Source organism: Macaca thibetana, chromosome 16 (genome assembly GCF_024542745.1).
Source record: "Macaca thibetana thibetana isolate TM-01 chromosome 16, ASM2454274v1, whole genome shotgun sequence".
In the NCBI taxonomy this organism is placed as follows: domain Eukaryota; kingdom Metazoa; phylum Chordata; class Mammalia; order Primates; family Cercopithecidae; genus Macaca; species Macaca thibetana.
In genome coordinates, this window is record NC_065593.1 from 34,671,823 (window position 1) to 34,684,528 (window position 12,706).

General features: G+C 34.6%; 2 protein-coding genes across 7 annotated transcripts in view; one reads left to right on the forward strand and one right to left on the reverse strand.

Moving 5' to 3' along the window:
- Nucleotides 1-12,706, forward strand: part of PTRH2 (peptidyl-tRNA hydrolase 2) — a 1,137,200-nt gene that overhangs the window by 398,727 nt on the left and 725,767 nt on the right. The gene's annotated exons all lie outside the window — the stretch shown is intronic.
- Nucleotides 1-12,706, reverse strand: part of BRIP1 (BRCA1 interacting helicase 1) — a 176,950-nt gene that overhangs the window by 125,136 nt on the left and 39,108 nt on the right. Inside the window, exons 1-2 of one of the 2 annotated variants that reach the window (XM_050764651.1) lie at nucleotides 12,191-12,469; nucleotides 3,093-3,383 (exon numbers count right to left, since the gene is read on the reverse strand). In XM_050764651.1, the coding sequence (XP_050620608.1) occupies nucleotides 3,093-3,383; nucleotides 12,191-12,247 (348 nt within the window). In that variant the 5' untranslated portion in view covers nucleotides 12,248-12,469. Of the gene's footprint in view, nucleotides 1-3,092; nucleotides 3,384-12,190; nucleotides 12,470-12,706 lie in introns of those variants that run through there. The other variant, XM_050764650.1, reaches the window with a different exon arrangement.

Below are 12,706 nucleotides of genomic sequence, written 5' to 3' on the forward strand. Positions count from 1 at the left end.
CATTTTCTATATTATTTTCACTTACTTTCTCTAACCTCTACTGTTCTTATTCTTCATACTGTGTCAACTTCTCCCTACCTCAATGCCATCTTTGGATTTTGTTTCTAGTGTAATCAAAATAGCAATGGATGAGGAATCAGAAAATTTGGGTTCTGGTTCCTCCTTGCTAATTACTTGTCTGACTGAGCAAACTTCAGGGCCCATTTTTCTCATGTGACTCAGCATCAAAAGAATATTTGAACCAGAGGCTTGTAAGATTCCTTCTGACTCACTGACTATATCATCTCTAAAATTCCTTCCAGCTCTAAAATTCTGTGATTCAGGTAAAAATGTGTCAATCATCTTTCATACTCAGTTTGATACAGACTGAGTTTAATAATAGGACATTCACCATTTCTTCATCCCAAGCTTCTTCCATACGATTCTGAAAGCTTATCTTTATACAAAATGATCACCAAAGTGCCTTTAGAGTCTATGACTATGAGCTATTAAGTCTCATTTTAACCAAAAAAAGATGTATATCTAAAATAATATTTCAGAATTGTCATTCCTAACTCTAGTTAAAATTATTTTTTCTTAACTGAAACAAAAATTAACTTTTAACAGATAAGTGCATACTTTTCCAGTATAAGGGCACTTTAGTAAAAGAAACAATGAACAAAAACACATGTGCCTTGGATCAAGCCAAAAAATCAGAAAGTTTACACTTTAAGGGCAGTTAGAATGACACCCCTCTGCAGGCTGATAGTAAAACCAGAAAAGCTCATCCATTTTAGCAGTGTAACACAACCCTGAGGAAGTCTGTCAATTGAAGTGTTATCACACTTTAAACACTTTCATTCAAATTGTCAGTTATCTGTTTATCATTTCGCTTTGGTAATTCAGTCATAGTAAACACAGACACCTACGGTGACTTTGTAATTGGCCTCATTACAATACCAAATTACTAAGGGGGCTTGAGAACAAGAAAGAGGATGTTCATGTATGCCCATGAGGTAAGCATTCTGAGGCAGAATTAGGTCAAGGCAAACCACAAGCAGATATCTTCAATTATTCATATTACTAATATTCAAAAATAAAATACCTGTTCACTTTAAGACAAACTAAAGGCCAATGAAAAATTCAGAACATTGAAGTCTATTGAATTACTTTTTATTTTAACATGATTCAAACTTATGAGTAAAGATCAATAAAAACATAACCAGCACTGTAGGATTCTAGGTTACACAAAATGAAACTGTCTGCCTTCAATACACAATCTTACACTTTATCATTGCTTTTACCAATGTATTTTACCAATGTATGTTTTTGGTTGTTTGTTTTTGAGACAGAGTCTTGCTCTGTTGCCCAGGCCGGAGTGCAGTGGCTCGATCTTGGCTCACTGCAACCTCAGCCTCCTGGGTTCAAGCGATTCTCATGCCTCAGCCTCCCAAGTAGCTGGGAATATAAGCACGTGCCACCACGTGCAGCTAATTTTTTGTAGTTTGAGTAGAGACGAGTGTCGCCATGTTGGCCAGGCCAGTCTTGAATTCCTGACCTCAAGTGATCTGCCCGCCTTGGCCTCCCAAAGTGCTGGGATTACAGGCATGAGCCATCATGCCCGGCCAATGTATTTTTTACAAATACACAATAATTTCCCCAATAACAAGTAAAACAAAAAAAGATAAAAATATGGTGACAATACCAGCAAGTCTTCTTGCATAGGCTATATAGCCAAAAAGTAAATTTGAAGCATTTGGGGAATTCAGCATATCACTTAGTCACTATGGAAAGCAGTCACTCATGCATGAAATTTATGGAGTTTTACCTTTATAAAGAGCTTTATTTTATTGTTTTTGAACACTTGACACTTCATACTTTCATCTCTCGTGGAAGAGAAGTTTTTTAATATACAGAGTAAAGGGATTTCACAGTTCCTCAGTTAGTTAGAAAGAACTCTTTGGAAATAAATATGACTGTAGAATTTCAACAATGGCTTTGATTCAGTAATTCTGTATTCTCTCCTGGCTCTGAACAAGTCACTCAAGTTTTGCCACTGGAACACCTTACTACTTATACTTTATAATCTCGTTTGAATATCTGTTGAAGTATCTTTTGACTATCCCTAAATAAAGCTTAAATACATTTTCATCTAATAAAAGAGAGTATTAAGGACAAAAAGCATAAAACAAAATAACTAATTCACATTATATGATAAGGGGTGATATATCAATGAAATGAAACTCTGGGGGCTATAGCTCACAGTTTTTTGTGTAGAACCAACTCTAAAAAGATACTAGTGAAAAACAAAACAATTCTCAAAATACATTAAAGTATCACTGGTCACTTCATAGTTATCAATTTATGGTTCACTGATTTTGGGGTATAATTTCATACTTGCAACTTCAATTTTAGAGTAAAATAACTGTCACACCAGAACATAGGCTCCCAAACTAATACTGCCAAAAAAAAAATTATTTGAAAGTCATATAAGTCTTTAGAAAGAAAGACTTCTCTATTTCCACCAAGCCCAAATTCATATTATTCTAATTGCCTTGGAAATTTTCAAAACCACCAATGACATCTTTTTAAAGTTAATAATTTAGTATTACTTTTAAAAGAGGGGTTTGTATTAACCAGAATTATGAGGTGGGATAATCATTATATTTCTCATTCAATTAAAAAAATCCAAAGTTTGCCTGAACAGAGAGCCTAAATAAACTATCTGCTTTTGAAGTTTTTAAGTATGTAAAGTATATTAATTAGATCTAATTAGACTAAATCATTTAAACCCTTCTGTCTCCCATATGACATCATCCAAGTTTGACTATTTTTGGCAGCAGGATTTAAAAGAAGAAACTAAGATATCTGACTACAACAGAAATTAACTTCAAGGAATTAAATATCCCCAAGCTTTAAGACCAAATCCCATACTTTAAAACTTGACTAAAGATTTTCTTACGGTAAAATTATTTTTTAAAAGATATCAATATTAGCAGTTAATTTGATTTTCCGAAGTTGATTATCACTAAAATGTACATACAAAACACATATTGAGTAATTTAAATATTTTCAGCCTTATTTTTTCTCTAAAACAAAATAACTTTACTCACATTTCTCCCATCTAGCAATTCCATGCACTTTTCATTTCTGTTGAAGTTACCAACTACCTCAGGATGGACACAAGTATGATCCCTGCTGGAAAGAATAGTCATCGGGACCCTTGAATATGCCGTCCTCCGGAGCTCTCTAGTAATCTGAGCAATCTGCTTGTGTGTGCGTGTCCCAAAATATATTTTGGGTATCTTGGATTTCCCTGCATGATCCTTCTTAATGGTATTCGACGACTCTTGACTGTTTCCTTGTTTAGTAGAACAACAGCACCTAGAACAGTGGCCAGGGGGCTGTAAGAAAGGAAAGAAATGATAACTAATATCTAAACTACCATAAAAAAATGTTATCAAACCTCACATGGAATCAGAACCTGTAAGTAATGAATCACAATGGTCAAATAAAGAGAAATTACAAGAAATTATAGTATCTAAAACTTGCCATTAAAGAAAAAACTACAAATACAATTTAAAATTGGTCCTCATTCTTTTAAAAGTTATAAATGATGTTTCCACATTTGCACACTTTCTAACATACCACCCTAACTCTCCAGTTCCAAATGTTTTGAGTACATTTTAACTCTCCTCTTTCATAAATTATAAAAGTGATAAAGTAGGAACAATTTTAATTTTTTCTTAGGCTTCATATGAACTTGTGGTATTATAGTTTAGAGTTAATAGTTTTGTTCACAGCATAGTTCATTCAAATATTCCTTAATACACCAATGCTTTTGAAGTGCTTTTAAATATAGTTTACAAAAGAATAGAATTATCAAGTTGAATCTAAAGTATCACTTAACAACTTCAAGAAGAGGGAATTCTTCTTTAGCAAAGGTACGAAAATAAATGCAAAATATTAATATTTAATAATGAAAGCAGGTTGCTCGTGTGGAACAAGTATATCTGAAATTCAATTACCTGTCATGGAACGTAAACCCATCGTAAAATTATCATCCAGGATAGTTTTTCCCGGACAATTTCACTTGTAACTCAGTTTCAGAACTGAAATAGTTATATACATGTCTCTTTAAACAAACCATATGGAACATCAGGAATATAGTCTACTTAATTTACCTGAATTTTCTCTTCTGTTTCCAAATCCTCAAATACTAAAAAAAAAAGAAGTTTAATGCTATATATTAGAACTCACAGGTTCTTAATAACTACTCCCTTCTAAGTCTCAATTATTACACCAAATGACACAGAACAAAGTCTCATTTTAGAGAAATAGTGTAAAATGGTTAATTTATAGAAGTGGTCATTGATGGGGAAAGAAAAAAGGTAAATAGCATTGTAACTTGAAAGACTTTGTGCTAAAGAGTTTTAATTTAGTAGAACACGCACTCTACTTGATTTTTTTTTATTGTTATTATTGTAATCAGTAAGATTAGCCTTCATAAACAAATGCTAAGTCATAGCATGTTACACCACAATACTGGGGATCAAGCTGTCTTTTAGCCTCAACTCAGTGGAAAAGCAAGTTCAAATTACTCCCAGTCTCACTCAACCTTGTCCGCCATTAAATATTACAATACATGATAGAATGGATGTAAATGTGACCCTTCTGGAGCTGTCACTCACTGGGATAAAAGGTTCACTGATGTGCCAAATAAACAGTCAGTCAAAGCAGATAAAGTTACAGCCATGCTGGAATTGTTACATTCTCCTCTCAGGTTGCCAGTAACAGCAGATTTCATTACAGAGTGCTGCCACATTAAATAGCCAGTTCCAAATATCCTGCCTTCTATATTGAATAATTACTTATTCACTAAAAGGATAAAAAGAAGAGTTATGAATGGGGCTCTTGTCAACAGTGAGGCAGAAAACAGCTGACATGTGGTTTATGTTACATATGTTGCAATATCCAACAATTTATGGTCACAGAGAAAATGGAATGCAAATTATATCATGATATTTCTGACTGAATTCTTTTTTGGCTTTTGCAATGATCATATTAATCAATTAACATACAAAAAGAATTAAGGTAACTCAAGTAGAATTAATTTACTTTTTCATACCATCAATCATTTCGCTCAATTATACTATTTATCTTCCTTATGATACAGTTAAATTAATGTGAATACTAGAATGCTAGGGCCCAATGCATTGTTATGTACTACATAGATACATTATATCTAAGCATAAAAGTAATCCAATAAAGTAGCTTTTTCTCAAGGCTGAGAAAACTTACTTTTTGATGTTATACTTTTCAACATCAATTCCACTTAAAGCTTTACCATCTACTTCTTTTAATTTCACCTTTCCTTTTGGTCAAAAAAATTCAAACAATAATACAGAAATATTGTTTAAAAATCAACTATCCCATCACAAATAATTTAGTGTATAACTTACTGACCTTCATATATACATATCTTTCATACCTTTTTCTCAAATAGAAAGGGATGCTATTATACAGTTTTACAACTAGATACTTTGTTTTCAAAGTTTTTAATTTTTAAAAAGGGTGAATTTGGCACGAATAATTTAATGTTCTACTTATCTTTAAATGTTACACTAGTACTGGTACTAACAAAAGCAAAAGATCAAGAACTAGTATCAGAAAACTTTTCTCACTAGAGTGACTTTAGTTAGGACCTTAAATCTGTTTTTCACTTCATAATTCAGAATACTATAAACCACAGCTAACTTTATATTAAACATGTTTTTCTTTGTTTTTTAAGTTGTAAAGTAATATGAACAAATTATAACATCTATGAACTTGACTAGACTCCTCAAGAAGATGGTCTTCCTTTTTTCTTTTCTTTTTTTTTTTTTTTGAGACATACTTTCACTCTTTTTGCCCAGGCTAGAGTGCAATGGCATGATCTCGGCTTACTACAACCTCCGCCTTCCAGGTTCAAGTGAGTCTCCTGCCTCAGCCTCCTAGTAGCTGGGCTTACAGGCGTCCACCACTACGCCTCGCTAATTTTGTATTTTTAATAGAGACGGGGTTTCTCCGTGTTGGTCAGGCTGGTCTCGAACTCCCAATGTCAGGTGATCCGCCCGCCTCGGCCTACCAAAGTGCTGGGATTACAGGCGTGAGCCACCATACCTGGCCAAGAAGATGGTTTTCAATGGGTACTTAGGCAAGTAGGGAATAAGGTAGAAATTAAAAGTTAATTATTTTTCCTTTGCGTCATTAAACAGAAATTATTTCTCCAGAAGCGATCTTCTATTAAAGTTTCCATTTAAAAGATTTGGTACAGGCCAGGCACCATGGCTCACATCTGTAATCCCAGCACTTTGGGAGACCGAGGCAGGTGGATTGCTTGGGGTCAGGAGTTCGAGACTAGCCTGGCCAAGGTGGTGAAACCCCGTCTCTACTAAAAACACAAAAATTAGCCAGGCATTGTGGCACGCGCCTGTAGTCCCAGATACTCGGGAGGCTGAGGCAGGTGAATCACTTGAACCAGGGAGGCACAGGTTACAGTGAGTCAAGACCAGCCACTGCACTCCAGCCTCGGTGGCAGAGCAAGATTCCATCTCAAAAATAAATAAATAATAAAATAAAAGATTTGGGGCCGGGCACGGTGGCTCAAGCCTGTAATCCCAGCACTTTGGGAGGCCGAGACGGGCGGATCACGAGGTCAAGAGATAGAGACCATCCTGGCTAACACGGTGAAACCCCGTCTCTACTAAAAAAATACAAAAAACTAGCCGGGCGCGGTGGCCGGCGCCTGTAGTCCCAGCTACTCGGGAGGCTGAGGCAGGAGAATGGCGTAAACCCGGGAGGCGGAGCTTGCAGTGAGCTGAGATCCGGCCACTGCGCTCCAGCCTGGGTGACAGAGCCAGACTCCGTCTCAAAAAAAAAAAGATTTGGTACAATCATATTTGAAGAAGACAGAAAAACTCATTGTAGTAATATAACAAAGGCTTCAAAAAGTCACTTACTTTATAACAAAAGATAATTACCTATATCAAAATCAGCAACTTTCAATGCTCTAAGAAAACTAGAGGAAGGATCCTGATGCCAGCAGTGTCAGGAGATCGGAATATCCCCCAATCGAATTACCAGGCTAATACTTTATGGCCTCTCTCTGAAACCCTTTGATCCAAGGGTCTTAAAACAATTAGATGAATAAAATTAAACAATTTTGTATCTCTTATTGAGTATTTTTCCTGCTAAGAAATGATCATGTTTATCTTTCACAAAGACTTTTTTCTTTTCCCTTTGCTGTTTAAATAGACAGAGATTTCCTTTTCTCCAGGAAACTAGAGAATAAATTTTATAATATTCATTCTCATCCAATATATCTGAAAATCAATACATAAAACACATGAGCTTCCCAAAATCTGTAACCTCTAAGACCTGTAAGTGGCTACACAGTACCAGAACCAATCTCTTTAAGAAATGGCTTCTTCTCCAAGCTAGAAACTGTTCAGAGTCCTTTTACTTCAAGAAAAGGCAAGAAAACCCAACCCAAGTAACTGCAAAAATATACTATCATTAAAAAAAAAAAACACAAGAGATACATGTGGATGTGACAGCTATAATATTTTCATGTGCAGTAGCCAATTGTTTAAAATACATTTCAAATCTACAATTACCAAAACTGTTCTAATAGAACATCAGCAACCAAGGACTTTCAGAAAATTTTTCTTGTGTTTAATAAATTATATTCCCTCTCTTGTTCCATTATATAAAGACATGTCTAAATTCTTTCAAGGATGAAGGATTCGAAGATTTGATCTTGAAAGAAAGGCGAATTGCTGAGTCCTTTTCACTATTCCTTTCACAAGCTATAATTATAAGTTCAAATGGTAACATACCACAATGTCAACTTCTAAAGTTTTATAACTTTCTCCAAACTTTTCCTACTACTCACACAAAAAATATACTATGCCTAAATACCTGAAAAATAAGCATGGTGATTAAATATTTTTAGAAATGGAAAATGATAAAGAAGTAGTTAGGAACTAATTTTATTGCCAAAGAAGAAGTTCCTTTGCTAACTGTAAATCAGGAGAGATTCTCAAAGGAGACTACAAATTGAATTCCAAAAGCAGGCATGACTATGAAAACTAAGTATATAAAGAAGTAGAGAGAAAAAAAGACTGAAGAGAAACCTGTTTGAATGAAATAAAAGGAAAACTAGGTCAATGAAACAGTAAAAAAAACAAACAAAAACTTGTATTTTTCCATAACTTTCCACATGTGCATGTATTGTCTTTCCAACCACACTGCAAATTCCTTGAAGACAGAAACTATGTCTTACATTTCTTTATATAGCTCATTCAGTGAGTGGTGTTTTGCACATAACTGTAATTTAGCTTTTTTTAAATTGATGAGTTATGACTAAATGTCCCTGAACCAAATTCTGTACCCATGCATTACAATTAAATCTGACAGATGCTTAAATTATGTCCTAATTTGAAGTGCTGCACATATTAAAAAGTTACTTCAAAATCCAGATTAGCTTTTAAAGGAAAAAGTACAGGACAATTACTATTTTTCAAGGCCAAAAAGAAAAATCATCTTGTGCTAGTATTTTAGTAGTGACAAACATATATCCCAATATTTTCATTATTAATAATACTGCCATTTTTTAAAGCTGTCCTTCTGCTAAGCATTTTTCATGTAATATCCCATTTCATTCATTCATTGACTCAAGAGACATTAGAATCCCTGATATATCAAGCCACGGAGAAGACAATGACAAGGATCACCTCATCTTACTGACAAAGAGAGCTTCATTCTTAAATTGTTCTACAAAGTGTAGTTCTTGGAGTTTATCAAACCATTTTCACTCATAAACTAAGGAATTGTTTAAAGTTAGTTCTATTATTTTATGCATGCAATTACAAAATATTCCTAAGTACAATCTTCAAGTTTTATTTCATAAAAATTGTTTTAACTTATTAGTTGACATTTAAATCAAATATGTTGTAACAAGATCTATGTTATGTCCCCCAAGGGAAAAATAAAAAACAAAAACTTTCAATTAATAGACTCTCTAGAGCAAGAGTCAACAAAACAGCCAGACAGTAAACATTTTAAGCTTCAAAGGCTATATGGTCTCTTCTTTCATAGGAAGATATCTTTTACGATCCAAATGTAGAGAAGGATTTCCTAAAACAATAAACCAAAAGCACAAATGACTGAAAACACAGCTTCATTAACATGTTAAACTTCTATTTAAAAATACATATTCCTTAAAGAAAGAAAGAAAAATAGGTAGAAAGGGGGCACAGGCTGACAGAAGATATTTTCAATGCATACAATCAAGTGAGGATCAGTATCTACAATATATAAAGAATTCCAGTAAATCTATTTTTAAAAGACAAACCCTACAGAAAACCAAGAACAGGCAAATCACAGAAGAGAAAAGCTGAAAGGCTAATAAGTATCTGAAAAGATGTGCCATCTAACGTACAACTTCACTAGTAATTAGGAAAATGCAAATTAAAACCATAATTAGATTCCATTTCCTATCCACCAGAAGAAACTCTTATTCATAGATGATCTAAGTATAAATTGGCACAACTACTTGAGAGCAAATTGGTGATCTAATGAAATCAAAGATACATACACCCTTTGACGCAGCATGACACTGTTAGGTACACATGCTAGAAAAACTCTTGCAAATTAAGACAGATACAAGAGGAATATTAATTGCAGCATTGTTTTAATAGTGAGAAAAACAAGCTACATGTATCAACAGAAGGAATGGATAAGTAAATTGTGGGGTTTTTTCCAATCAATGGAATAATATTATAATGAAAAAATATGAATGACAGTTGTATACATCGACGTCGATAAACATGAACAAGCAGTTGAACAGGCTGAGTATGGCTTAAACAAAATTTCATTTTCCCCATAAAATTCTAAATAAGTTGATGATAGAAATAAAAATATAAAACTTCAGGTAGAGAGTGAGGAATCACAACTATGGAAGACGATCTTTAAAGCTAACAATTGTCGTGAAAAATATACCTGAAAAATGCTAGAAGTGCCGGAAAAAAAAAAACACACACACACACACACACACAGTTAATATACTCTGTTCTGGTTTCTCCTCAGTTGTTTCATACCTGGCAGAATAGCTTTCATCTTAACACCTCCTCCCCAAAAGTTTTCAACCTACTTTATTAGGAAATGGGTTCTCAAATTAGGGTCCATGGGCTGTTACAGATCACCAAGAAACTACAGAGACAATTTTGTGTGCATTTTTAGAAAGTGAACCCATAACTTTCACCAGGTGCTCAAAGGAGATTGTGACTGATTTGGGTGAGGGCTTTATTCCAGAATTGATATCTGATTTTATAACAGAAATCAAATGGAAGCAACATTTTCTTTACAATCAAATTAGCCAGACATAGTTATTCTGTAAAGGAATAAACAGTAGTCAAAAGAAGACAATTTCATAAAGGTTCCTCCACTGCTTCTGAACTCATTTCTATTGTAATGTTTGTTAATTAACTAATATTAACATAAGACTAAAATACTTAGTTCACTAATGTATATTTCTAACTTCATTTTACAGATAAAAAAGGAAACTCAAAAGAATTATTCAAGTTTCCACAAAATATGTAATAAATTTGTGGAGAAGTTGAAATTCATAACCTTAAATCTTAAAGTGAAGCTTTAACAGGATTGTTTTCATCTACAACTTAAGCAAAAAAGCAAAATACTGCCCTTTATTTCAAAAAGTCATGCACATGAAGAGCTAGTGGTAAAAGGCCAATGAACATAGAATTATACTACAATCTTTGAGACATAAAAAAGAGTTTGTTAATCTTTATCAACCATTTGCTGTTGTCTGAGCCATCTAAACAGGTACTGAATGCCCGTTGTGCAAAATCTCACATTAGCACACACTCTAGTGAGATAGCATAAGTAACATAACTATACCTTTTCAACTATTCTTTTTTAAAAATTCAAACAGTAGTAGTACCCTACTGCCACCGTTTCATGATTATACTGCACAAAGCAGCTGTTTATCCACTCACAGCAACCAGCAGGTGAACCTGATTCAATATTTATCACAGGCTTTCACAGATCACTGCTAACCAAGCAAACGTTTTAATTAAGCTGGAACTTGCTTCAAAGAGCTCATTCAAGATGTCAATCAGCAGGCAAGGGATCAGATACAGTGTCAGGTGAGAGTGTGTAATACAAATCCACAACTTTCTTCATCCCATCGCTGTAAATTAGCCTGCTCTAAAGTTCAGACTCTGATTGTAACAGACTGCCAGTCTCCTGGAATGTGTAACTGAAGTCACTCAAATTCTATTGTGAAGGTTGTAAGCAATATGTTAAACTGCAATGGGCTAGCACATTAAGACAGATCCTTTTCACGGTTGTTTTTTGATACCATAAGTGTTTGTTACCCTACTCTCCACTTACTGTTTACTTTCTTGCCTAGTGTAAATGGGAATTCCTTAACACAGTTGCTCCAGTTTCTGAAAAGTCTGTGTTTCAGTAGAGTAAATCAATAAGAATTCTCAGTTTAAGAACAAGATCATAAAGATGACTGACCTGCTATAAATCAAAAATTATCCTGGTATAATAGAACTTTACATAGATGTGATTATAGCAATGAGTCTCAAAGCAGTGACGAGTCACACTGATCAACTTCATGAGAAAAACCCAGGGTGTTTATAAAAAATAAAAAGTGGAAAAGAAGACTCAAACGAGAAAAATGGGGAAGTGGGCGGGTAGGGGGGAAAATCTCTTCTTTTTTTTTTTTTTTTTTTTTTTTGAGACGGAGTCTTGCTCTGTCACCCAGGCTGGAGTGCAGTGGCCGGATCTCAGCTCACTGCAAGCTCCGCCTCCCGGGTTTATGCCGTTCTCCTGCCTCAGCCTCCCGAGTAGCTGGGACTACAGGCGCCCGCCACCTCGCCCGGCTAGTTTTTTTGTATTTTTTAGTAGAGACGGGGTTTCACCGTGTTAGCCGGAGAATGCCAGCTAAGAATTGTACATAACATGATAGAATTTTAAAAATCACCATTTTGTAACTTTCATGTACTAACTGATTCAGACAAGTTACATAAATGGATGCGGAAATCTTTCAGTGAAAAGTTTTTAGGGAACAGAATATTGACAAAGTCTCAAAATGTCACCCCACAGATTATTCATTAATTACAAAAGGAAAATGTACCTTTACAATGAAGAGACCTGGCGGTGACCACTTTAACCAAGTGGTGAAATTCAGCATCAATGGTATTGAGACTAACTGGCTTCATATGCCTCCTGATAAAAGAAACATACTCATGTGCCCATCTTCAATAAAACTATATGATTACTAAATCCAAACAAACAAGACATGAATCAAAAAGAACCTGGGAATAGAGAAACTGGTAAAAAGACATATATGTATTATTTAGTTGGTGAAAATTAATCCAATCGTAATTTATGATATGTACACTTGGTTATAGATTGTATTTCAAAAAGGCTTTTAAAAACTCCTATCCCTTGGGAGTGCAGGTAATTTTTACTTTCTCCTTTAGGGTATTTTTCGAACTTTCTTCAATGAACCTTTTAAAATGAGAAAACAGGCCGGGCGCGGTGGCTCAAGCCTGTAATCCCAGCACTTTGGGAGGCCGAGATGGGTGGATCACGAGGTCAGGAGATCGAGACCATCCTGGCTAACACAGTGAAACCCCGTATCTACTAA